This window comes from Ovis aries, chromosome 7 (genome assembly GCF_016772045.2).
Source record: "Ovis aries strain OAR_USU_Benz2616 breed Rambouillet chromosome 7, ARS-UI_Ramb_v3.0, whole genome shotgun sequence".
NCBI lineage: Eukaryota > Metazoa > Chordata > Mammalia > Artiodactyla > Bovidae > Ovis > Ovis aries.
The window spans coordinates 67,938,260-67,964,586 of NC_056060.1; the positions used below are offsets into that span (position 1 = coordinate 67,938,260).

The 26,327-nt window shown below is 39.5% G+C and overlaps 1 protein-coding gene across 1 annotated transcript in view; it reads right to left on the bottom strand.

Annotated features, from left to right (window-relative positions):
* Positions 1-14,275: 14,275 nt before the first annotated feature.
* Positions 14,276-26,327, bottom strand: part of SLC35F4 (solute carrier family 35 member F4) — a 31,473-nt gene continuing 19,421 nt past the window's right edge. The window contains exons 4-7 of the mRNA XM_015097092.4: positions 23,747-23,872; positions 21,475-21,667; positions 18,918-19,007; positions 14,276-14,719 (exon numbers count right to left, since the gene is read on the bottom strand). Coding sequence (XP_014952578.3) covers positions 14,478-14,719; positions 18,918-19,007; positions 21,475-21,667; positions 23,747-23,872 — 651 coding nt within the window. The 3' untranslated portion in view covers positions 14,276-14,477. The remainder of the gene's footprint in view (positions 14,720-18,917; positions 19,008-21,474; positions 21,668-23,746; positions 23,873-26,327) is intronic.

Genomic DNA, 26,327 nt, shown 5'->3' on the forward strand with positions numbered 1-26,327 from the left:
TCCATTGTAGCCTATTACAAGATATTGAATACTGTTCCTTGTGTTATACAGTAAATCCTTATTGCTTATCAATTTACTGAATAGTAGTATGTGTGTGTTAGTCCCATACTCATTTATCCTGCCCCACCTCCCTTTCCCCTTTGCTTTCCATGTCTGAGTCTGTTTCTGTTTTATAAATAGATTCATTTGTATTATTTTTTAAATTCCGCATGTGTCCAATATGATATTTGTCTTTTCTGACTTCATTTAGTATGATCTCTATATCCATCCATGTTGCTGCAAAATGACATTATTTCATTATTTTTTCTGGCTGAATAGTATTCCATTGTATATATATACTACATCTTCCACATCCATTCATTTATTGTTTCCATGGCTTGGCTATTGTGAATAGTGTTTTAAGAACACTGGGTACATATATCTTTTGGTAACAGTTGTTGTCTTTTCCAGATATATGCCCAAGAGTGGGATTGCTGGATCATGTGGTACCTCTATTTTTTTTTTTAAGGAACATCCATACTATTTTCTATAGTAGCTGAACAAATTTACATTCCCACCAATAGCATAGGAGGGTTCCCTTTTCTCTACACCTTCTTTCAGTTCAGTTCAGTTCATTTCAGTCGCTCAGTCATGTCCGACTCTGCGACCCCATGAATCGCAGCACGCCAGGCCTCCCTGTCCATCACCAACTCCTGGAGTTCACTCAGACTCACGTCCATCAAGTCAGTGATGCCATCCAGCCATCTCATCCTCTGTCGTCCCCTTCTCCTCCTGCCCCCAGTCCCTCCCAGCATCAGAGTCTTTTCCAATGAGTCAGCTCTTCACATGAGGTGGCCAAAGTACTGGAGTTTCAGCTTTAGCATCATTCCTTCCAAACAAATCCCAGGGCTGATCTCCTTTAGGATGGACCGGTTGGACCCCCTTGCAGTGCAAGAGACTCTCAAGAGTCTTCTCCAACACCACAGTTCAAAAGCATCAATTCTTCGGCGCTCAGCCTTCTTCACAGTCCAACTCTCACATCCATACATGACCACTGGAAAAACCATAGCCTCTTTACCATTTATTATTTGTATAGACTTTTTGATGATAGCCATTATGACCTGGTGTGAGGTGATACTTCACTGTGGTTTTGACGAGCATTTCTCTAATAGTTAGCGACGTTGAACATCTTATGTGCCTGTTGGCCATTTCTATGTCTTCTTGGAGAAACATCTATTTAGGTCTTCCACCCATTATTTGATTGAGTTGTTTGTTTTTTGATATTGAATTATACTAGTTGTTAGTATAGTTTGGAAATTAATCCTTTGTTGGTCACATTGCTTGCAAATATTTTCTCCCATTTTTGGTGTTATCTTTTCATTTTGTTGATGTTTGTTAATGTTGATGTTCTCTGCTCTGCAAAAGCTTTAAGGCTCGATTATGTCTCATTCATTTCCTTCTGCTTTTATTTCTTTTGCCTTGGGAGACGGATCTGTGAAAAGGTTGCTATGATTTACGTTAGAGAATGTTTTGCCTATGTTCTCTTCTAGCAGTTTTATGGTGTCATGTCTTTTATTTCGATCTTTAAATCATATTGAGTTTATTTTTGTATATTGTGTGAGGGAGTGTTCTAACTTCGGTGATTTTAATGAGGCTGTCCAGCTTTCCCAACACTGGTTGTTGAAAAGAATGTCTTTCTCCATTGTATATCCTTGCCTCCTGTGTTAAAGATTAATTGTACATAGGTGTGTGGGTTTGTTTCTAGGTGCTCTATTCTATTGCATTGATCTGTATGTCTGTTTTTGTGCCAAGACCATATTATTTTGATTACTGGGGCTTTGTAGTGTTGTCTGAAGTCTGGGAAGATTATGCCTCCAGCTTTTTTCCCCAGAATTTCTGTGTCTTCTGTGGTCCCATATAAATTTTAGGATTATTTGTTCTACTTTTGTAAAGACTATCATGGGTAATTTGATAGATTGCATTAAATCTGTAGATAACTTTAGGTAGTATAGCCATTTTAATTCTTCCAATCCAAGAGTGTGGGCTATCTTTCCATTTCTTGGAATCATCTTCAGTTTCCTTTGTCAGCATTTTATAGTTTTCAGTGTATAAGGCTTTCAACTCCTGGTTAGGTTTATTCACAGGTTTTTTTTTTTTTTCAATTTTAAAATCTTTAATTCTTACATGCGTTCCCAAACATGACCCTCCCTCCCACCTCCCTCCCACAACATCTCTCTGGGTCATCCCCATGCACTGGCCCCAAGCATGCTGCACCCTACGTCAGACATGGACTGGCGATTCAATTCTTACATGATAGTATACATGTTAGAATTTCCATTCTCCCAAATCATCCCACCCTCTCCCTCTCCCTCTGAGTCCAAAAGTCCGTTATACACATCTGTGTCTTTTTTCCTGTCTTGCATACAGGGTCGTCATTGCCATCTTCCTAAATTCCATATATATGTGTTAGTATACTGTATTGGTGTTTTTCTTTCTGGCTTACTTCACTCTGTATAATTGGCTCCAGTTTCATCCATCTCATCAGAACTGATTCAAATGAATTCTTTTTAATGGCTGAGTAATACTCCATTGTGTATATGTACCACAGCTTTCTTATCCATTCATCTGCTGATGGACATCTAGGTTGTTTCCATGTCCTGGCTATTATAAACAGTGCTGCAATGAACATTGGGGTACATGTGTCTCTTTCCATTCTGGTTTCCTTGGTGTGTATGCCCAGCAGTGGGATTGCTGGGTCATAAGGTAGTTCTATTTGCAATTTTTAAGGAATCTCCACACTGTTCTCCATAGTGGCTGTACTAGTTTGCATTCCCACCAACAGTGTAGGAGGGTTCCCTTTTCTCCACACCCTCTCCAGCATTGATTGCTTGCAGATTTTTGGATCGCAGCCATTCTGACTGGTGTGAAGTGGTACCTCATTGTGGTTTTGATTTGCATTTCTCTAATAATGAGTGATGTTGAGCATCTTTTCATGTGTTTGTTAGCCATCCGTATGTCTTCTTTGGAGAAATGTCTATTTAGTTCTTTGGCCCATTTTTTGATTGGGTCGTTTATTTTCTGGAGTTGAGCTGCATAAGTTGCTTGTATATTTTTGAGATTAGTTGTTTGTCAGTTGCTTCATTTGCTATTATTTTCTCCCATTCAGAAGGCTGTCTTTTCACCTTGCTTATATTTTCCTTTGTTGTGCAGAAGCTTTTAATTTTAATTAGATCCCATTTGTTTATTTTTGCTTTTATTTCCAGAATTCTGGGAGGTGGATCATGGAGGATCCTGCTGTGATTTATGTCTGAGAGTGTTTTGCCTATATTCTCCTCTAGGAGTTTTATAGTTTTTTAAAAAACTTTCATTTAGTTGGCTGTCGCAGATCTTAGTTGCTTAGTCATGGCATGTTGTGGCATGTGGGATCTAGTTTCCTGACCAGGGATCGAACCCTGGCCCCCTGCATTGAGAGGGTAGAATCTTAACCACTGGACCACCAGTGAAGTCCCATAGGTATTTCATTTTTTGACATGATTTTAAAAGAGATTTTTTAAAACTTTCTTTTTCTGACGTTTCATCGTTAGTGTAAATAAATGCAGCAGAGTTCTGTATACTAGCCTTGTATCCTGCTACCTTGTTGAATTCGTTTATCAGTTCTAATAGTTTTTGTGTAGAACCTTTAGGGGTTTTTATATAGAGAGTCATGTTATGTGCAAATAGGGACAGTTTTACCTCTTCCCTTCCAAATTTTGATACCTTTTATTTGCTTCTCTTGTGTGACTGCTGTGGTGGCTACGACTCCCAATACTATGCTGAATAGAAGTGATGAGAGTGGGCATCTTTGTCTTTTTTCAGAATTTTTCGGGAAGGCTTTCAGTTTTTCACCATTGGCTGTGGGTTTGTCATTAAATAGATAAATCTTTGTCTTGGCAGGACTGAGATTCTTTCCTTCCTCCTTACTGAGTGTCTACTGTGAGCTATTTCCAGGCCCACAAAGGTAAGCAGGACAGAGTCTCTGTTTTCAAAAGCTCACAAATCTTTCTTGAAGTAGCTGGTTCCATAGGATTTCAATTACTTAATTGTCAACAGATGATATGAATACATGACAAAATAGATGGCTGCATCTTGGCATCACATGATATATTCTATAATTACAACATAAGCTGTCATTATTATGGTTTGTGAATGTATTGTTTTCATTAAATGAATATTCCTGGTAATATATGGTTCTCATTTGGGAGAGATGGATTGCCAGTGCTCCAAGAATTATAGTCCATTCAAATAAACTTGGAAAGCTATTTTTGAACAACAGTTTTTATTGATGATTCAGAAGATACTTTGGAACCTGTAGGACCACAGGATCAATATTATGAATGTGGGTTTGTATATTGCCATACATCTAAAGAAAGGAGATAAGGATGGAGAGGAGACACACAGATGTGCCAGAGAGGCTCTCGGAAAACTAAAAGTTAAATGATAAAAGTTAACACCATTATTAAAATTAGGTAATAGCAATGATATCTTGAATAGCACTCTTTTAAGGCCAGGAATAGGAAGAGCTTAAGAGTCCAGCTCAAATATAGCAGATGTATAGAACAGTCTTTTGGACTCTGTGGGAGAGGGCGAGGGTGGGATATGGGAGAATGGCATTGAAACATGTAAATTATCACATGTGAAATGAAAAAAAAAAAGAAATTAACATTTCTAAGAGAAGAAAACCAATCAACCAGAAGTAGGTGATCTGCATGAAACAAAAGAGTGGTGTCCATTTAGCACTGATTGGTGATACGGGATCATGTGTAGGTGTTTCTGAAGGAAAGGGGACATTTTTATGTAAAAGGAGTGAATTGGACTGGTTTAGCTGATAGAACTGGGCTTCCCTGGTGGCTCAGATGGTGAAGAATCTGTCTGCAATGTGGGAGACCTAGGGTTCCATCGCTGGTTCGGGAAGATCTCCTGGAGAAGGGAATGGCAGCCCACTCCAGTATTCTTGCCTGGAGAATCCAATGGACAGAGGAGCCTGGCGGGCTACAGTCCATGGGGTCACAAAGAGTCAGGCATAACTGAGCAGCTACATTGTGATGACGGTGATGTAGTTCTATCCTTTAGGGTAGAACTAGAATTATTAAAAGCAAAAATATTGGTGAAGTGTAAAAATTACAGGTCAAAGTTAGATTCTGTAGAAGGCTTTCTGAAAGAAGATAAAAATTGGAAGTACTTTAACATGAAGATTAAGTAATGCAATTACAAATGTAAAGGATGGAAAAATTGGCTGTTATGGCAGATAAACCACATAACCAACAAGATACAGAAGATGGAGAGAACATGTTTCTGCCTTTTGGGGGCTTTAATGGTCAGATAAACAAGGACCCTGATGAAAGTAGAGCAGAGGTCTTAGCAAAGGTTGGATTTCAGTGTATCACTTTCAGTTTCCTAGGTAAATTGAACCCCTAATTACATTATAACAAGAAAATCCATATATAAGGGAAGATTAACTTCAGACTTGTTAGCTTTTCCCTTGAGGGAAAAGGAGTTTAGAAAAGATCTGTGTAACAAAGAATGAACTCTTGGAAAGGATGGTCTATCTGCTGGACACGTGGGTACTATGTGTACCTGCATTGACTGTTTTGGTCATAGCCAGTATCTGTAAATTAAGTGTTGCCAATATATGATGTCTGCTTGTTAACATTATTACCCGAAGGGGACTTCATCCTGTGACTTGGTAGAACACAGTCCACTAGTGGGCTGTGTAACTGGCTTGAGTAGGAGCCATTGGAGCAGTCAGTTCCTCAGATTCTTCTGCTCACCTCACGCTCTTGTCCAGCAGAGATGAACCCATCCTTACAAAGGAGGGGGAGTTGAAATGGAAATGCAAAACAAAAGGGAAGAGTTTGAATCATACATCTGAATCTCTTTGCTTTGATTTCAGCCTAACCAAGCAATCTTTTCATGAATGCACAAGCATCTCAGATAGATTTGCCTCTTAGGGAAAGATAGAACTAGTGTTACTAATGTGAGAATTTTGTTCCATATGACAGTTCAATTTATGATTATCAGTGAATACATTTTGTTTGTAGTACTGTGGTTATTAGTCTAGGAGTTCTTAAGCTTGAGCATGCATTGGAATCACCAACATCACTGAGCATGTACTTGGTTAATTTCAAGCAGGACTTATTAAAAATGGATTCCTGGGCCCTTCCCCCAGCGATTCTGCTTCACTGGATCTGTGATAAGGCACAAGAATGTACATTGCTACCAAGGTCTCAGGTGCACTGCTGCTGTATCAGCATCACCATTTGAGAGTGAATGGGCAAGTCTTTAGGGCATCGGCAAGACTTAGTTTCTGAGTCCACTAGGCAGAGGATGAGACTCCAAACATTGGTGACTTCTAGGAGATGCTGCCATATGAGGTTTCTTGATGGCTAGCCGAATCTCCTGTTCCTGGAAACCACCCTATCTTGGAAAGTATCTCTTAAATATTGATCAGAGTTATGGCCTATCAGTCAGTCAGTTCAGTCACTCAGTCGTGTCTGACTCTTTGTGACCCCATGGCCTGCAGCATGCCAGGCTTCCTTGTCCATCATCAATTCCTGGAGTTTGCTCAAACTCATGTCCATTGAGTTGGTGATGCCATCCAACCATCTCATCCTCTGTCGTCCCCTTTTCCTCCTCCTCCAATATTCCCAGCATCAGGGTTTCTTTCCTAGTGAGTCAGTTCTTCGCATCAGGTGGCCAAAGTATTGGAGTTTCAGTATCAGTCTTTCCAGTGAATATTCAGACTGATTTCCTTTAGGATTGACTGGTTTGATTGATACGACCTATAGGTCAAATCTGTCCTGATCTTATGATTTGTATCAGAAACTGTTTAATGAATTCTGGACTTTCACTCTGATTACTTGCTCTTTACGAGTGTCAAAAAAGCAGGCAGCTCTATAACCTTCTAAAGAATGGAATCTGAAATGATAACTGATAAGGACCTACTATATAGCATAGGGAACTCCACTCAATACTTTGTAGTGGCCTATATGGGAAGAGCAGAGATGGCAATGGCATCCCACTCCAGTACTCTTGCCTGGAAAATCCCATGGATGGAGGAGCCTGGTGGGCTACAGTCCATGGGGTCACTAAGAGTAGGACACAACTGAGCGACTTTACTTTCACTTTTCACTCTCAGGCATTGGAGAAGGAAATGGCAACCCACTCCAGTGTTCTTGCCTGGAGAATCCCAGGGACGGGGGAGCCTGGTGGGCTGCTGTCTATGGGGTGACACAGAGTTGGACATGACTGAAGCGACCTAGCAGCAGCAGCAGCAGCAGCAGCAGCAGCAGCAGCAGCAGCAGCAGCAGCAGCAGCAGCAGCATTCTAGATGGGAAGAGAATCTAGAATGGATCTATGTATTTGTATAACAGATTCACTTTGCTGTACACTTGAAACTAATACAACATTGTAAATCAAATATACCTTAATAAAGATGTTAAAAAATAATGAAATATCTTATAAGTAAAATATACTTAATAGTAACTAATCTTTAACTTCATAAATAAATCATTATTTTATGTAAAAAAAAATGAAGAATGTAATCAGGTTTCTTTTCTGCAAGTTGATTACGATATCTAAAAGTCAAAGTAGTCTTTTCCAGAATACCTTCTTCCTTTTTTACTGTTAATATGTTTGTCATTAGTATCTTCTGGCTCTCTAGAATTCAAAGTAGTTTCTATCATTTCTGCACCAGTAAAAACTAGTATCAGATGGAGTTTCCTTGCTGGTTTCAACCCAGTTATTCTTCCAGTTCTTTACAGAGTCTTCCAGTTGACTGCAATTTCAAGCTGTTGCCCTTGCTTCTGTCTTTCTCTCTCTCTGCTCATTGCTGGCAGTTTGAACTTATGTGACATGAAAAACACTCAGTCTATTTTGTCTTGACTGACAGAAGCTCACCACATAATTGTTTCTTTCCAAAGCTATTTTCTGCTTCTAAATTTCCTTCTTGATCCCTCTAAGCAAGTTATTTTTAAACTTTTAGAGAATTTCTGCCTAATAGAAATAAAATATGAGTCATGAATACAAGCCTTATGTACAATTTTAAGATTTCTAGTAGGTACGTTAAAAGAGTGAAAAGAAATGAGTGAAATGAATTTTATAATGTATATTTAAAATTTTCCTTTCTTTTAAAAATATTTTATTTATTATTTATTTATTTGGCTGAGCCAAGTCTTAATCGTGGCACATGAGATCTTCTGCTTTGGTTGAGGTATGTGAGACCTTTAGTTTTGGCATGTGGGATATAGTTCCCTGACCAGGAATTGAACAGAGGTCCCCTGCATTGGGAATGCAGAGTCTTAGCCACTGGACCACCAGGGAAGTCCCAATAATATTTTTTATTTAGCTCAACATATCCAAAATACTCTCATTTCAATATGGAATGAATATAGAGCTATTAGTGAAATAGCCTATTTTCTCTTTTCATCCCAAGTCTTCAAACTGTAGTGCATTTGACACTGGACATCTCAGTTTGGACCAGCTGTATCTCAACAACCACATGTGACTAGTAGCTAGTATATCAAACAGTCGTGGATTTAGTGCTTCTAAATTCTCTGAATTGATTCCTCCAGAATAAAGCAGCTAAGTTCACATTTTGAAAACTCTGTCAAGGCTTTTGGAACAAACCCCTGAAGCCCATCTTTGCAGCTCAGGTTAGATTTCTTGCTCTTAAGATCCCTCAAGTTCCCAAAGGACCTGGGTTCCTGCCTCCTGCAAACAATGACAAAGCAACTTCTGCCTTTGTGACACATGTGGGAAGACCTGGCTGATCAGAGCTTTGAAACGCAGGGTGTCTGCTCTTTCTATCTGTGTTCTTGGCCCTAGCACTTCCACACCATCACCTCCTGTTCTTGCTTTGCCTCCAGCTGCTATCTATGAGGATGGGAGACATAAAATGAATTAGAATTAATAGAGACTTCTTAGCCTGCCAGATAAACTAGCATTGCCTGTGCTAGTGTTCTTTGTCCTTGTGACAAGGGTTTATTGATAAGAAAAAGGATTTGTACTTAAATACCAAACATTCAAATGCTTGGCTGGTTATACTGTTCACTATCACTGGTGGTGTCCTTCTCCAAATCATTTGTCCTCTGGTGGATCTTGACAGAGCGCCTGCACAAAATTAACAGGCATGCAAAGCCTGGATGAGCAAAATCAATTTGCCTATAATTTGTTTGTGAAGCACTCAGGACGTGGTTGAAGTGATTTTTATTTCAAAGCCCAAGTTGCCCGTCTGTCTTTTTGTCAGGCAATTAGTTCCACTGGCTGGGCAAGAATGCTGTGATGCAAAGTGCTGAGAGGAGCCAGCCAAGGAGAATGGCACCCCCTTTTTGGCTTCTTCCGCATATTCCTCATGCCAAGCTTCTTTTGTCTCTGGTTTATTTTGGGTAAAATGCCCTTCTTGGCACCAGGCTCTGTGACTGCTTGGCATAGTGCAGTGGCTAAGTGCTTTGAAAAAGGACCTGGAGGGAGTAAACAGAGGAAATCCTAACAGTAGCTACTTCTGGATGTCTGGCAGTGTGTTTTTATTGAATATACTCAACAACCTCAAATGGTCAGTATTAATATCCTCATTGTACTGAACATGAAGTCAAGGAGCTGAGAGATATTGGTAATTAGCTAAAGTCCATGTCTTAGAAGTTCAGATTTGGGGCTACAACAGGGGTGCTCTTAATCCCTGTGCTGTGCTGCCCATTTAGTCCAGTCACCCATAGGAGCCATTGCCTCCTAGACTTTGGGGAGGAACCAAGTTTGAGTAAGAGACAGGATAACAGGAACCTCAATTAAGTCCTTCCACCATAAGGACAGGGACTTTGTCAGTATCCTCTTAACCAAACTGAACCTGGCTCATGGAAGTCACCTCATAACACATAGGGAGCCCACCTGTGTTTGTTTAGTGACTAAAATGCACTATATCTTCTGATTCACAATGACCATGGGAGGTAGTAAGGAAAGGTATTATCTTTTATGTACGAATCCCTTATGGCTCAGCTGGTAAAGAATCCGCCTGCAATGTGGGAGACCATGGTTAGAACCCTGGGTTGGGAAGATCCCCTGGAGAAGGGAAAGCCTACCGACTCCAGTATTCTGGCCTGGAGAATTCCATGGACTGTATAGTCCATGGGGTCGCAAAGAGTCAGACACGACTGAGTGACTTTCACTTTATTTATGAATACTTTAGCTGAGTTAAAGGGAATATTTCACATTCCCAAAATGACTTAAATAAAAGTCTGAGTCGTAATTGTGGTTGTTTTAATTGCCTCAGATTGTTTATGGCTCAGACGATAAAAATCTGCCTGCACTGTGGGAGACCTGTGTTCAATCCCTGGGTCAGGAAGATCCCCTGGAGAAAGGAATGCAGTCCACTCCAGTATTCTTACCTGGAGAATCCCATGGACAGAGGAGCCTGGCAGGCTATAGTCCATGGGACCACAAAGTGTTGAATTGGACTGAATGACTAAAACTTTCACTTTAGTTGCCATGGTAATAACTTAGTGGTTGAAACTTCTGGAAGCAGGGACCATTTTCTATTCATTTTGTGTCCTTTTCCCCACAGTGCAGAGAGAGGACATTTCTACAAGCATAGAAAGTTCTATCAGACAGTGGTGCTCTAGAGGCAGGGAGAGGCCAGTGGGTGATAATCTAACATAATGCCCTACTTCACAGCAAGAAGTAGAATTTAATAATATTTTAATGAATAAATGAATGAATAATATAATGGAAGTGTTTTTGTAATATGACTAAGCTAATTACACTGATCAGTTATAGGTTGAATTTGGGCTTTCCAGGGTAGCTGATTCCATTTTTCAAAATGAATTATCAAAAAGAGCAAAACAACTCGTTTCTTAAAGATGTCAAAATGCAATTTAAAATGCCATGCTAAGCAATGGGGAGATGCTGGAGTGGGTTAGTCAGTGATCACTGCTATTTAACAGCAATTTAAAAACAAGGCAAGAGCAATGTTTGTACTATTATGACATTTAAATAGTTAAAACCAACTCTACTTAGATAATGAATTAATTCATATTTACTGATAAAATACTTCATTTATTTTCTAGCATTTTTCATGCAGCTTGAAGTATGTCATGATTATTGTTTTAATTAATATCATGTCATCTATCAGTGCCCAGAGGTTGTCATTGCCTTTTCAAAAAATGACAGAGAAATGAAAAAATGGTGAGGTTTTTATTGCCTATGATACCAAGTCAGCAAGTGTGATAACCCAAGTTGCTTTTTCTTGCCCATGACCCTTTAACCTACACTGTTGGAGCAACTTGGAAAAAAAAAAAAAAGAATTATAAAACAGATGCCAGAAAGTGTAGATTATCTTAAATTTCTAGGTGCACTAAACTACCCAGCCTCTTAGGGAAGAAGTGCCTTCTGTTGGTCTATGAGAATATCTGTCCTTAACTGAGACTTACCTAATAAAGTTCAGGGAAGGGCCATATCTCCAGTGTAAAGCAGCCCATTCACTCATTTATTGTGTATCTGTAAGCGCCAGGCAAAACCCAATGATGAATGTCACATAATTCCTTTTCCCAAGAAACTCTTGGGCTGCTGGGAACTCAGATGTGTAGACTGACTGTAACCATAGTGACCAGTGCTATAATGGGGTAAGCAGAAGTGGAAGTGTCTATGAAAGCCACACGGTTTAGTTTGGGGGATGAGGAAAGATCTTCCATGAAAATAGGAAGAAATCATGTCATGAAGCCCCTTCTCCAGGGATCTTCCCAACCCAGGGATCAAACCCGGATCTCCCACATTGCAGGTAGATTCTTTACCAGCTGAGCCACAACAGAAGCCCAAGAATACTGGAGTGGGTAGCCTATCACTTCTCCAGGGGATCTTCCTGGGCCAGGAATTGAATCGGGGTCTCCTGCATTACAGGAGTGTTCTTTTTACCAACTGAGCTATCAGAGAAGCCCCGTGAAACCTAGGTAAGGGTTATTAGGTGATGAGAGAAGAAAAGAAAGTATGAGAGAGAGAGAGAGAGAATGTCTTGATTCAGTTTAGTTCAGTCACTTAGTCATGTCCAACTCTTTGCGACCCCATGAATCACAGCATGCCAGGCCTCCCTGTCCATCAGCAACTCCAAAGAACCATAAAAAGGATGGTTGCTTTAAAGCGTAGACATTCCAGAGGGCCACAGAGGGTGGTGTGGTAGAAACTATGCTGTCCAATATGGTAGCCAAGAGACACATGTGGCTAATTATCATTAACTTAAAATTAATTAAAAGTAAAATTAGAAATGCAGTCCCTCAATTGCCTTAGCCATATTTAAAGAGATCAATAGTCAGTTGTGGACAGTGTTGAACAGTGCAGATCTGAACTGTTTCCATCATCATAGAAAGTTCTACTGGATGGTGCTTCTCTAGAGGCAGGCAGGGGCCAATCAGTGATGAATTTTGAATGACCTGCAGAGATGTTTGGACCTTACTCCGAGGACAATGAGATGGCACTGAAGTATTATATATAGGGAAGTTGAGTGATCAAGTTTATATATTAGAGAAGTCATTCTGCAGGGCACAAAAAGGCTTAGAGGGAGGCCACACTGAGAATTAGACCAGTAAAAAGCATACTTCATTCATCAGGGAAAGAGATGATAGGCTCCTAGAATAGGTAGCATAGTAGAGAAGGGCATGCATTCAGGAAATATTAAGGAAAACAATCAGTAGGACTTAATGTGGAGGGTGAGGAAGGCAGATGTGAAGTTTGATCTCTGGCTTGGGCAGCCAGGGGATAATGGTACCATTGACCTAGACAGGAAACAAGAAAGAAGAAGGGGTAGATCTGAGGAGGAGAGATGATAAATTCAACTATGTCCTTGAATGCAAAATGAACAATGAGGCATCCAAGTGAGCTTGCAGGAAGCATTTAGATAGTCAGGTCTGACCTGGAGACAAATCTGGGCTGGAGACATATATTATAAAGCTATCACCACAGGGATGACATTAAAAGCCATGGAAACAAGTGAGATATCCGAGGGGAGAGAGTGTGGAAAGAGATGCTAAGAAGGACAAGGACTGAACACTCACAGTGATGAGACCAGCCTAGGAAGAGGAGTCCAGAGGAGAAGCCAGTAAGGCAGAAAGAGAACCAGGAGATCTCCTTCACCTAGAAGGGGATCTAGGTGAAGAGAATATGGTAGGAAAAAGGAGCGGTCATCATGTCAAATGCTACCCAGAAGACAATATAATTGGAGTTGAACACTGTTGTTATGGTTTTGCAGGAAAAAGGTCATTGGTAACTTTGGTGAATGCACTTCACCAGAGGAATGATGGGGGCAGAAGGTGGGCTGAAGAGTGAATGGGAGTTGAACAAGTGAGAGCAAACGTAAGCAAGCCTAAAACTGGTGAAAGATTTAGAGATGGCTGGTGATAGATGTCTTCTCCATAACCATTGTACCATTTTCAAACATCTAGCTCATATTAGAGATATTTGTAACTTCTTTTATGCTTGGTGCTCCTGAAAGCTTGTTGAAAGTCTAGAGGAGCCTTTTGTACCCTCAGATTTTCACTGTTCCTAGTGGCTCTAGTAGTTCCTAGTAGTTCTTGCATTTGGAAGATGCTCTATTGGTATTTCATTACTTTCTAGATTTCAAATTAAAGGCTCTTATTGGCCTTGAATATATAAAGTATGCGGTTTTTTTCTGACTGAATGAAAAGGTCTCAGTTCCAGGTGAGAAAAAGGTCATGACAAGCCCGTAATTTAATAGAATCTCGTTTTTTTCCTAATAGGAGTGAATGTTATCTTTATTTATTTTGAGCTTTTTATTTTGTGTTGGGGTACAGCTGATTAACAGTGGGATAGTTTCAGGTGAACAGTGAAGGGACTCAGCCATACACAGACATGTCTCCATTCTCCCCTTCAGGCTTCCCTTGTGGCTCAGAGGGTAAAGAATATGCCTGCAGTGCAGGAGACCCAAATTCAGTCCCTGGGTTGGGAAGATCCCCTGGAGAAGGGAAGGCTACCCACTCCAATGTTCTTGCCTAAAGAAGTCCATGGATAGAGGAACCTGGTGGACCACAGTGTATGGGGCTGCATATGGTACTCCCCCAACCCCACCTCCCATCCAGGCTGCCGCATAACACTGAGCAGATTTCCATGTAGATCCCTGTTGGTTATCCCTTTAAATATAGCAGAGTTTGGGATGGTCATATATATACTGCTATATTTAAAAGAATCTCATATTTTCAGGGAATTCTATGAATTAGGGCAAAAATCCCTCCCCCAAAAAAGCCAGAAGTAGAACTAGGATGAATATGTTTTAATAAAAAATTTATTATGACTATTTACACCAGTTCCTTGATAAGCATATAAATGTAAACTTTTATGTTGGCATTATTTCACACATGATTTATCCAAATTCAGAGTTAATACTGTCATTTGAGTGTACAGGTAGTGAGAAAATTTTATTATATTCACAGAATATACATACACGTGCATTCAAAATGTGTCCCTCCTTAAGCCAGCGGTATGGACACAGCCCCATTGGCCCTGCTTCTGCTTCGCAGGTGGACACTGGAATCAGTGATGTCATCCACGTGCTCCTCGCTCTTCTTTTCCTTTAGGCTGTTGATGAATCGCAGGGTAATTTCATCCCACTCCTCAGGCAAGAGCATCAGCAGAAACCCAATGCAGATGATGATGGTGGCAGCCAGGCGGACGACATTGAATATTACCTCCTGCTTCAAGAGATCCACAGCTAGGGGAGCAACAGCAAGTCAGTCAGCCTGTGACGGTTTCTAAGCTTCTCTGAAAACCAGTGACCCAAACCAGTGCTACTTCTAGAAGATTTCCAAAGTCTCTCTTGTTCTCACAAGCTTATCTTTCCTTTTTCTATGTCGTTATTGACATGGCTCTCTACACCTGCTTTCCATTTCTTTTCTCTAAATCATACTTACCCTGCCAGGCAAATACCATCTGATTGAATAGCCTCTGCAATTTTAAAAAATAATTTTATTTTATATTACAGCATAGTTGATTAACAGTGTTTCAGGTGTACCCTAAGGTGATTTGGTCACACATATCCATGTATCTATTCTTTTTCAAATTTTGGCCCCATTTAGGTTATTACAGAATATTAAGCAGAGTTCCCTGTGCTGTAACAGTCAGTCCTTGTTGAGTATCTGTTTTCAATATAGCAGTGTATACATGCAGTTTTATTTCCTAATGTCTTTCCTCTGTATTCCCTCATACTTCTCCAGTTTCACTGGCCCACTGAAGATTTTTTAAATGAACCAAGCTTATTAATGTCTAGGTCTTTGCAAATGCTAGTCTTTTTAAAAATTTTTAGTTGCAGTGAAACTCATGCAAATTAAAATTAACCACTTTCAAGTGAGTTTACTAGCATTTTGTACATTCATTTTGTACAGATTAATGTACCAGCTTCTCCATCTGGTGTAAAACGTTTTCATCATTTCAAAATAAAACCCCATACCCATTAAGCAGTTACTCCCCAGTCTCCTACCCCCACCCCAAAACCTGGAAACCACCAATCTGCTGTGTGTCTATGGATTTATCTATTCTAGGTATTTCTTATAAATTGAAACATACAATATATGACATTTTATGTCTGGTTTCTTTTGATTGACATAATGTTTTTGAGGTTCAGCCACATCATAGCATGTGTTAGTGCTTCATTCCTTTTATGGCTGAATAATATCCCATTGTATCACAATGTGTCTATTGATTCATCTCTTGATGGACATCTGGTGTTTCCACATTTGGCTTTTGTGAATAGTGCTGCGGTGAACATCTCATACAGGAATATTTTTGAGTCCTTGTTTTCAGTTTTGGGAGGCATGTATTAGTAGAATCATATACATGCTCTTCTCTTTGTATGAAATGCTCTTTCCTCCTTGTATGCACTTCATCCAGCTAAACCCTCTGTTAAATTCCTCCTTTTATTCTTCTTGCAAGAAGCTTCCTTCAATGCCCCTCCTGTGTGCTCTCAGAGCATTCAGTACACAGCTCTGTCAAAGTCTTTCTCTCTCTACATTGTAATTACTGAGTTCCTTTTATCTCCCTTCTATGACCACATGATCCTGAGGGCAGGGACCGTGTCTTACTCAGGATTTATCATCAGTGTTAGCACAGTTGGTAGCATATACTAAGTACTCGGAAATTATTTATTAAATGAACGAATCCATGGATGAGTAAATGGAATTTCTTGATAACTCCACTCCTCCCTGATATGACTTTCCTCTAAATATCTTATAGTCCTTGGAGTCTTTTACACAGTTTAGCATTTAATGATAAGTTACTTTGTGGAGCTCTAAGTTACTTCATATAATCAGTCTTTTTTCCATATTCAGGGTAAGTTTTTTTTTTTTTTTTTCTCATAGAAAGTAAAGTCGCTCAGTCGTGTCTGACTCTTTGCCACCCCATGAACTGTAGTCTACCAGGTTCCTCCGCCCATGGGGTTTTCCAGGCAAGAATCCTGGAGTGGGGTGCCATTTCCTTCTCCAGGAGATCTTCCTGACCCAGGGATTGAACCTGAGTCTCCAGCATTGCAGGCAGACGCTTTACCGTCTGAGCCACCAGGGAAGTCCTTTTTTCTCATAGCACTCCTGTGTTTTGGAGTTTAGTTGTTTTACAATTGTGTTAGTTTCTGTTGTGCAGAAAAGTGAATCAGCTATGTGTATACGTATATCCCCTCTTTTTCACCACAGAGCATTAAGTAGAGTTCCCTGTGCTATGTAGAAGGTTCTCATTAATTATCTATTTTATACATAATAGTGTGTATGTTAATCCCAATCTCCCAATGCATCCCACCCTACTTCCCCCTTTGGTGTACATACGTTTGTTCTCTACATTTGTGTGTCTATTTCTGCTTTGCAAATAGGTTCATCTGTACCATTTTGCTCGATTCCACATATATGCATATGCATTAATATATGATATTTGTTTTTTTTTCTTTCCGACTTCACTCTGTATGACAATCTCTAGGTCCGTTTACATCTCTGCTGCTGCTGCTAAGTCGCTTCAGTCATGTCCGACTCTGTGCGACCCCACAGATGGCAGCCCACCAGGCTCCCCCGTCCCTGGGATTCTCCAGGCAAGAACACTGGAGTGGGTTGCCATTTCCTTCTCCAATGCAGGAAAGTGAAAAGTGAAAGTGAAGTCTCTCAGTTGTGTCCGACTCTTAAGAAACGGCACTATTTCATTCCTTTTTATGGCTAATATTCCAGTATATATATGCGCCAAATCTTCTTTATCCATTCCTGTCCTGGCGATTCTACATACTTCTGCCGTGAACACAGGCATGCATGTATCTTCTGTAATCATAGTTTTCTTTGGGTATATGCCCAGGAGTGGGATTGCTGGGTCAGTGTTTTTAAGGAGCCTCCATATTGTTCTCTATAGTGGCTGTGTCAATTTACATTCCAACCAATAGTGTAGGAGGATTCCCTTTTCTCCACGTCCTCGCCAGTATTTGTTTATAGATTTTTTTGATGGTGCCCATTCTGACCAGGGTGAAGGTGATGCCTCATTTTAGTTTTGATTTGGATTCCTGTAATAATTAGTGATGTTGAGCATCTTTTCATGTGTGTCTTAGCCATCTGTAATGTCATCTTTGGAGAAATATCTATTTAGGTCTTCTACCCATTTTTTGATTGGGTTGTTTGGTTTTAGGGAATTGAGCCACATGAGCTGTTTATCTATCTTGGAGATTAATCCCTTGCCAGTTGCTTCATTGGCAAATATTTTCTCCTATTCTGAGGGTTGTCTTTTCATCTTGTTTATGATTTCTTTTGCTGTGCAAAAGCTTTTAAGTTCAATAAGGTCCTATTTATTTTTGTTTTTCTTTTCATTACTTTAGGAGATAGGTCAAAAAAGATCTTGCTGTGATTTATGTCAAAGAGTGTTCTGTCTATGTTTTCCCCTAAGAGTTTTATAGTGTCTAGTCTTACATTTAGGTCTTTGATCCATTTAAAATTTATTTTTGTATGATGTTAATGAGTGTTCTAATTTCATTCTTTAACATATGGTTGTCTAGTTTTGCCAGTACTACTTATTGAAGAGACTGTTTTTTCCATTGTATATTCTTGCTTTCTTTGTCATAGATTAGGTGACTGTAGGTGGGTTTATCTCTGAGCTTTCTATTCTGTTCCATTGATCTATATTTCTGTTTTTGTGCCAGTACCATACCATCTGAATATTGTAGTATTCAGTGAAAGTCTGTTATGGGACCAATACTATCTTTTCTCTCTCCACCCCCCAGTCTTTTCTATAATCCTGATCATGTAGTAAGTGTTCAATAAACATTTGCTGATTATCCTGGGACAAAGAAAGAAGGCTACCAAAAACTTGGAAACATAGAATTTTAAAATTAGAAGTCATCCAGATAATTCACTTTCATTATTTGTTCCACTGACAGTTTTCACTAGAAAGATTTTCCTGGAAAAACAGCTTTTCCTCTTGTCCCTGAAATGAGTCAAATTGCTTTTTTCCTGTATCTATTCCAGAGGGCCATCTGCTATGTCCCCAGGAGGAGCTTTCACAGCTCCCCATGGGCAGTCTGATGGGGAGCCAACACCCTGTACGCTCCCTACACTTTCATTAGTGACGCTGACTTGAGAGTCCTGTGCTGGGATGCCTTTTGTTTCCATAGGACTTCCTCTAAAAATACCACAAAATTAGGTTGTCAGGGAGATTACATGAAACCCAAATGATACATTTGGTATTTAATTCTAAAAGCACGGCCACGTAAAAACAGTGTTTGTAGTTGCAATTTTTAAATCTGCTGCACAGTTATTCTGTTGTCTGCCACCTTCAAGATATTTAAAAACATGTTCCCAGGCAAGGGCTACAATTCACAATTACTCGAAGAAGTAACTCCGGGTGTAAAACAAACACAAGCCGGGAACTTCCTGTGCACATGTCAGTTTGTACAGTACCTGCATTTCCAGGAACGCTGAGCACTGTCCCGATAGAGATGAGGATTGGGTATGTCAGCACCACACCAACATTCACCAGGATGTTGAAGGCTGTCAAATAGAGGAGGATGGTGGCTCAGATGGTGAAGAATCTGCCAGCAATGCAGGAGCCCTGGGTTTGATCCCTAGGTCAGGAAGATCCCCTGGAGAAGGGAATGGCAACCCACTCCAGTATTCTTGCCTCAAGAATTTCATGGACAGAGGAGCCTGGTGGGCTACAGTCTATCAGGTTGCAAACAGTTGGACATGACTGAGTAACTAACACACACGTACAGGATAAAGGGGAACTGAGATGCTGGGCTCTTTCCTTCCTTTAACATAAAAGAATCAATGTCTATGCTAAACATGCCTTCTAAATTATCTGTTCAGTTCAGTTCAGTTGCTCAGTCGTGTCCGACTCTTTGTGACCCCATGAACCGCAGCACACCAGGCCTCCCTGTCCATCACCAACTCCTGTTACCAAACTCATGTCCATTGATTCAGTGATGCCATCCAACCATCTCATCCTCTGTCGTCCCCTTCTCCTCCTGCCCTCAATCTTTCCCAACATCAGGGTCTTTTCAAATGAGTAACATTGGTCAATTAATCCTCTAATTTTGGAGATGGATTCATATGTATCATACCTGCAAAGGTCTTGTTCCTTTTTCTTCTTCTGCCACCCTAGTTGCCTGATTTCTTACCAGTTGGCTCACAAAAGGGGTAGGGAGCCATGCAAAGAGGTGAAATAATGTGTTCACTGTACTGCTTGTTAGCACTATAAAGTTGAGCCAGAGGTTGAGAGCTAATGACTGATTGAGGCTTTCTCCCTTGCTAGTTTGCTATATTATGCCATGTTCCTGGATAACTAAAAGGTGCTAGTGTTACTGCCTAACAGAAGATCTGTCCAAGGATGGCCTATGCTGTGCTATTCACTCTCTTTTGGGGTGTGCATCACATGAACCAACAGAGGCGCATATAATTCACTGAACACCAGGGAGCTTTTCCACATCCTGATTTATATACAGATAACCTTAAGGTGGGTCCACAGAAAAAACTGAAGGTATAACTTGATATCCTTTAATTTATATCTTTGGACACTTTAAATATAAAGTTATTCAAGTAATCACATACTCAACAATGATCAAAAGTATTTGTTTTCAAAAAGAAAAACATTTATAAATTATATAGCATTATTTTAATAGATGTCAAGCCAATATTTGTTTTAGGGGGTTAGAGAAATATGACAACTATGAAAAATTACAACTATGAAAAGTCCTCAATTCAGGAAAGATCTCTCTGTATGGAAATGACCCCAAACCATATTGCCCCTTTCTCTGTAAACCAAAGATGGTTCTAGAACCATTACAGTTAGGACAGTGTTTATTCTTCTACTGCTTTCTATAATTCTTGCTTTAGTTAAGCTCAAAAATTTAGGTATCTGGAGTCACTCGTGCTTGTTAGAGACAATGGGTTGCATTTCCACAAGACTTGGGCTTGTTCATCATTTTCATACAATAACAGTAGCAATCAAGGCCAAACACCTTTGTAAGTTAATATCAATTACTACTCCTTCTTTCTGACAGAGCTGCAATGGGAATGAATATTCCAGCATCTCAACTCTCTCCTCAGATATGGGGAGTTAAATACAACCAGTCCTAATAAATCAGAAATTTAATAAGCATAGCATAGACTCTGCTAAGTTCCCCAACTGTCATTTTGTCGGCTGGACTGAGTATTTTAGCAGATTGATAGAAGTATTGGTCTTTGGTTGAGAACTGAAGTTTTCATTCAACGAGAACTGGTAGCTTCATCAAAATGGGTAACTGCTTTTCCTTAGCACTTTCTTTAGAACCCTTACAAGCTCTTTTGACGATCTAAGGACAAGAATATATAGTTCAATATGTTATCTGTAGCCCGGGGCCCTGCCTGAGACACATCAGGTAAACGGAGGACTCCAACCTGCATGTGGACTAAGGCACTCCCTGAAGACAGGCCGAACCAAAAGCAGGAGTGAGGCCAGGTGAATCTAAGCAAATTGAAACCATAGTTCTAGGTGATCGGGTGGGGGCAGGACAGAATACAGTCTACTGTTCACCTCTCAAATCTGTGTCCCAGCCCGGCTCTGACTAGATCATATCTGATTCCTATGGAGAAGAGAAGGTAGCAAAAAAAACTTGAGAGCAGAAGCACTAAGACCATAAAACCCTGGCGTGTGTAACACAGTCAGGAGAGAGGCTGTCTCCTCATTTTGTCTCAGGGCAACCTTAACACAGAGAGAACTCAGTGCACTGGGGATGGGCCAGGTGGGGCAGCCCTTAACCCATGGACATGCCAGTTGGACTGCTCTGACCTAATCAAGCAATAGCCTGCAAAGAACCTTATAACCATTAACCAACCTTAAGTGAGTTTGGGAAATAGAAGATAGGGATGTCTATTTTACTTAGGCATCTAAGAAGGGAATGCTTCTATTATGACAATTTAACTCTCCAAGGAAAGGACAAGTGACATAGGAAATAGAAGGCAAGACTTGGCTACTCACCCAGCCAGAGCCCTGCCATCCCGCAGAGACAGCCCCATGGCAGAGCTGCAAACGAGGACCAGTGCTCCACCTTGGTGAAATACAGGATGACTGGGGTGAAGGAGATGAAGATTAAATTGAAGAAACCCAACGTGGAGACAAAGTGTGCTGCCTCACCAAAGTTAGCACTTCCAAGAAACATCTTAAACAAAACCTAGAACAGGAAAGGAACCTGTTAGCCACTCGGTCAGGGACTGTTATTGGATCAGAAAGGCAAGTTCTTCATCATGAGCTAACTGGCCCAGAACTTATGCTCTATGTCGTCTTATCCCAACATTTCCATGACACTAAATGGGCTGCTGAGCTGAGGAATTCAAATACACTCTAGCCTTTATGTAAAACAGAAATTGTCATAAAATAAATCCCACTTGGTATGCCACAGGGATACTGTAACTGGGAAAAACCCGCTGTCAGTTACAGGTATAGGGTAGATGATAAAGAAGAGTGCAGACCAGCCCAGAAACGTTTAGGTTTGAGATGCCATTAGTTCTTTCCTTCAAGCATGGGATTAATTTTATCCTTATTTTGATAATTACTGAAAACTAAATTGGACAGAGAAAACCTGTCATCATGTTATTGAGAGAAGTAATAGCTTCCCTTGTGGCTCAGCTGGCAAAGAATCCACCTGCAATGCATGAGACGTGGGTTTGATCCCTGAGTTGGGAAGATCCCCTGGAAAAGGGAGAGACTACCCACTCCAGTATTCTGGCCTGGAGAATTCCGTGGACTGTATAGTCCATGGGGTTGCAAAGAGTAGGACATGACTGAGTGACTTTCACTTTCAATAGTGATGCCTTGGATTTATAAGCACTTTTCTCTCTGAGTTTAAAATATTTTCTCAAGGTCTGGAGATTTTAAAGATTGTTTTTTCTTTTCTCGATTATAAATCTGTGTATAGAGAAAGATGACAAAGATATGTAAATAGCTAACCTAAATCATACATTTAGTTTGGGAGGAGACAGGTCTCTAGTCCATATTTCTTGGTTTTTTAACCCCTCTGCTTCCTTTATTAATCCTCAAACTATGTAGCATAGAATATATCTTTTCTGTGGTGTATATATGATGTTGTATGTATCAGCAAATATTACAACTACCAGAATGAATACATCTGTAATGTGGTTAGGAGAATTTTCTCTATAAAAGAGACATTCCAGGCATACAGCAAATCCAGGTATTTCTTTTACTTTCCACTAAACATATTGTTTTTTCTCTTGAGAGACTTAGAACTTGAGCATGTGCTGGTGGTCTTTGTTTACATCAGACATCTCAGTGGAGTCTCAGCTGGGGGCAAGTTAAACACTAGTGGTGACTGAGTGAACACTTGTCAAACTTGTCAGAGAATCAGTGGGCCAGGAAATGTCAATATGGAAATAGACACAACGTCCTCTGAGCCGCAGAGTTGGTAAATAAGCAGAACAGGCATCCAGGAGGGATGCAGCGGGCATTTTCTGCCTTTCAGAGAAGATTTTCTCATTGAAACACCATAAGAGGTGAAAGTGGAACAGTTGCAACATCCAGAAAGTTGGCTTTGGAAAGCGGCACTTTGGTGAATAACCTTTTAGATCTGCTTTCTTAGTTCTTGCTTCTGAAGTCAGGGGCAGTGACTCTGAATAGAGCTTTCACTGATGACAGGTAGCTCCAGGGGAGAGTGAGTACATAGTATAGACCCAGCATATGCATCAAAGAGAGAAAGAGGCTCTTCATCTAGCTAATAACATAGCGTGGGGTTAATATGTAGCAAACTAAACTCTCAAGTGATAGTTGGTTTAGGATTTTTAACACCTCATTGTAGTTAAAATAATGACTGAAGGTAGTTAAACATAGAGAAGTCTTTCTCAGCTCCTGCTACAACTGGTTGGCTGTTTGGGAGGGGTGGGGTCATGGCCACCAGGGAAACCCTTGGAGTTGACCAGTCCAGATTTAAATCTTGCTATCACTTCCTGGGTGGATGACATTGGAAAAGTTACCTAATCTTTCAAAGTCTCAGTTTCCTCATCTGCAAAGTGGGAATAAGTACCTGTGTCTCATAAAGGTATATTAACAGGTGAAAATTCTGGCAAGTATACAGCCTGTAGCAAGTACTCAATAATTGGTACTTGTTATTATTATTTAAACTATCTTTTTTTTTCTAGCCAAGATTTTCTTTGTCCTTTCTTTATAAAATATTACTTATTACTTTATAAAAATATAAGCTACAAATGATAATAAGCACATAAAGAAGTACACAAAATACCTTATACAGTGCAGATGTTGAGGCTGAACCCACTGCAAATGCCACTCCTATGATGGAATCGGCATGGAAGTTATCTGCATACGCCATCATCACGATGCCAGTGATTGCCATTATTGCGGCAACTATCTGTCACATAGAATGCAAGAAAAAAATGTTTACATTGATGCCTCCATATCCCAGAGCAAGCATTTGAAAAACCCATGGCAGTTGCTACATGCTTCCTCAAACCCAATTACCTTTTGTACATCACTGTTTCAATGTAGGAGGGTCAGTATTAGAAAGAAATGCATACACTCATGAGACATCCAGGCAGAGAATATAAAAGCTGCTCACATATTCTAATTAAGGACTAGTAATTTTAGTTTAAATTTTTAGCTCAGCTTCCTAAAGATTAATACCCATATTGATGAAATAAATTTAATAGGAAGTCACTTCTTAGCATTTTCATCTATACTGCGTTCTTTTCCTTCAAATAATTCAGCATATATCAATCAGCTCCTTGGATCAATGCATGTTTCTGAAGAACATTTCTCCACATAATCTCCACATAATCAGAACTTGATATGGCGATGTAATATTGATTGAGACATAATAAGAGACAAGTTTTAGGCCAAAGTGAAAAAAGAAATGAGAACAATCTTTCAGAATGATTTATAAGGAGCGAGTTGAGCTTGTACTGTCACTTGGAATGTCAAACGGAAGCTACATCTTCCTTTCGTTTACAAGTAAACTAAGCCACAGAAAGATAATTTCATTGAGCTACTCTAAAGCATTAGCTGTATAAAGTGAAATATTAATAATTGATTGAAATCATAATGGTTTACTGTAAATTAATATAATCCTTGATATAGTCCAAAGAGAAGTCCACTTCCTTTGTGAAATGCTCATTGACATCTGTTTCTTTCATTATCTCGACCTACTTTTACTGGAAAACATTTTAAAGATACAGTAAAAAGTAAAGTAACAACTCTGGAATAGGAAACACTATGTTATTTCATTGTGAAACAGTCTCACTGACTTTAAGATCACAATGTAACTTTGTGGGAAATTTAAAAATACTTGCTGATTGATTTTGTTAAGCTTCAGTTCTGAGTATTCCCAAGTAAACTTGTTTCCTCTGTAGATAGATTTCTCACATATGTGATTTTTTGACCCTTTGAAATATTATTAGTGAATTATTCATTACAATCAAATGTATATCTTTAACATGTAACTTGCTGGAGGGCAGTGTGAAGTATGATAACGATGACATGTATAATTTAGATGCTGTTAAAGCATTTCTTTTGTTAATGACCACCCAAAGCCAGGGCACAGTTGGTTTCAGAGCCAGCTCCATACTGAAGCGTCTTTTATGAGAATCAGCAGGAGTACTTGAGAACAGACGCCGACTTGTCAGCAGTGAAAAACTGTCTTCATAAACCGTTATCCGGGAGGCTATGTGATGGGGGGTGTTGCTCATGCTGAGTGAGTATTACAGTCTCTAAAGCTTCAAGGCATGTGTTCCAGTTAGACTGTGCTTCAGACTGTATGAAGCAGAATTTAATACTCACACTATGAGGTGCCAAGGACATTTTCCAAACAGGAAGTAATAGACTCATAAATAAACATGGTAAAGTGGTTGCCTAGGCCTGGAAGTTCTGCAAGGGTTATTATTTTCTTTGATTTGGGGATTTATAGTTCAGCTAGGGATTTGCAGTCTTTGTTTGTGTAGTCTGATGTCAAAGAAATGAAAAGTTATGTTAGATATGGACAGTTTCTGGTTTGTTTTTGTGTTTCATGAATGTTCGTGTGTTCACAGATAGATTTCCCTCAAAATATTGAACTTGTAGGATAAAATATTTGAATTAATATTTGTTTTCTTTTTACCAAGCATCAGTTGTATTTTCTTGGTCAAATAAACAGGTGATATCTTCAAGACAGGGATAATAGAATATAATGTTAATCCTAAAGAACTTTAATGTGATATACTGCTTTATACTTTAAAATATTAAAATTATTCTATAATATACAATATCCAGGCTTAGGTAATTATGTATAATACAAAATTCTTGATTTAGGGAATTCTGAAAACAAACAGTCCCTACAAAAAATAGGGGAAAAAAACAAAAACACTGTCTGGAAAATGTTGAACAAGGAATACAGTTAGCCACAGGATATGACCCCAACTGGGAACTCTTCCTTTTCCGAGTCAGCCATTAGTAAACACATATGCACTATATTTCTGTTATAAGTTTTCTCAAGATAGAAATTGGACATGGACAAAAGTTACATAACTTTATAGCAATTCAGAATTATAACCATGATGAACCTCTTAAAGATCTCAATTATATTTAATATTCAAGCACTTGTAAAATTATTAGCTCAGACTATTTAAACTGACAGATCAATTACACTAGCATCTCTCTGAATTGTGTTCATGGAGAGAAGCATTTTTCACTTCAGGGGACCAGACAACATTGTTAGTTAAGTTCCAAAAGCATGAAAATTTGATATTTGTGATGTTAGAAAAATTCTTCTCTATGATATGAACAGTTATTTGTAGGTTATTAGGTTACCTGGGGATAAAAGATAATTTACATTA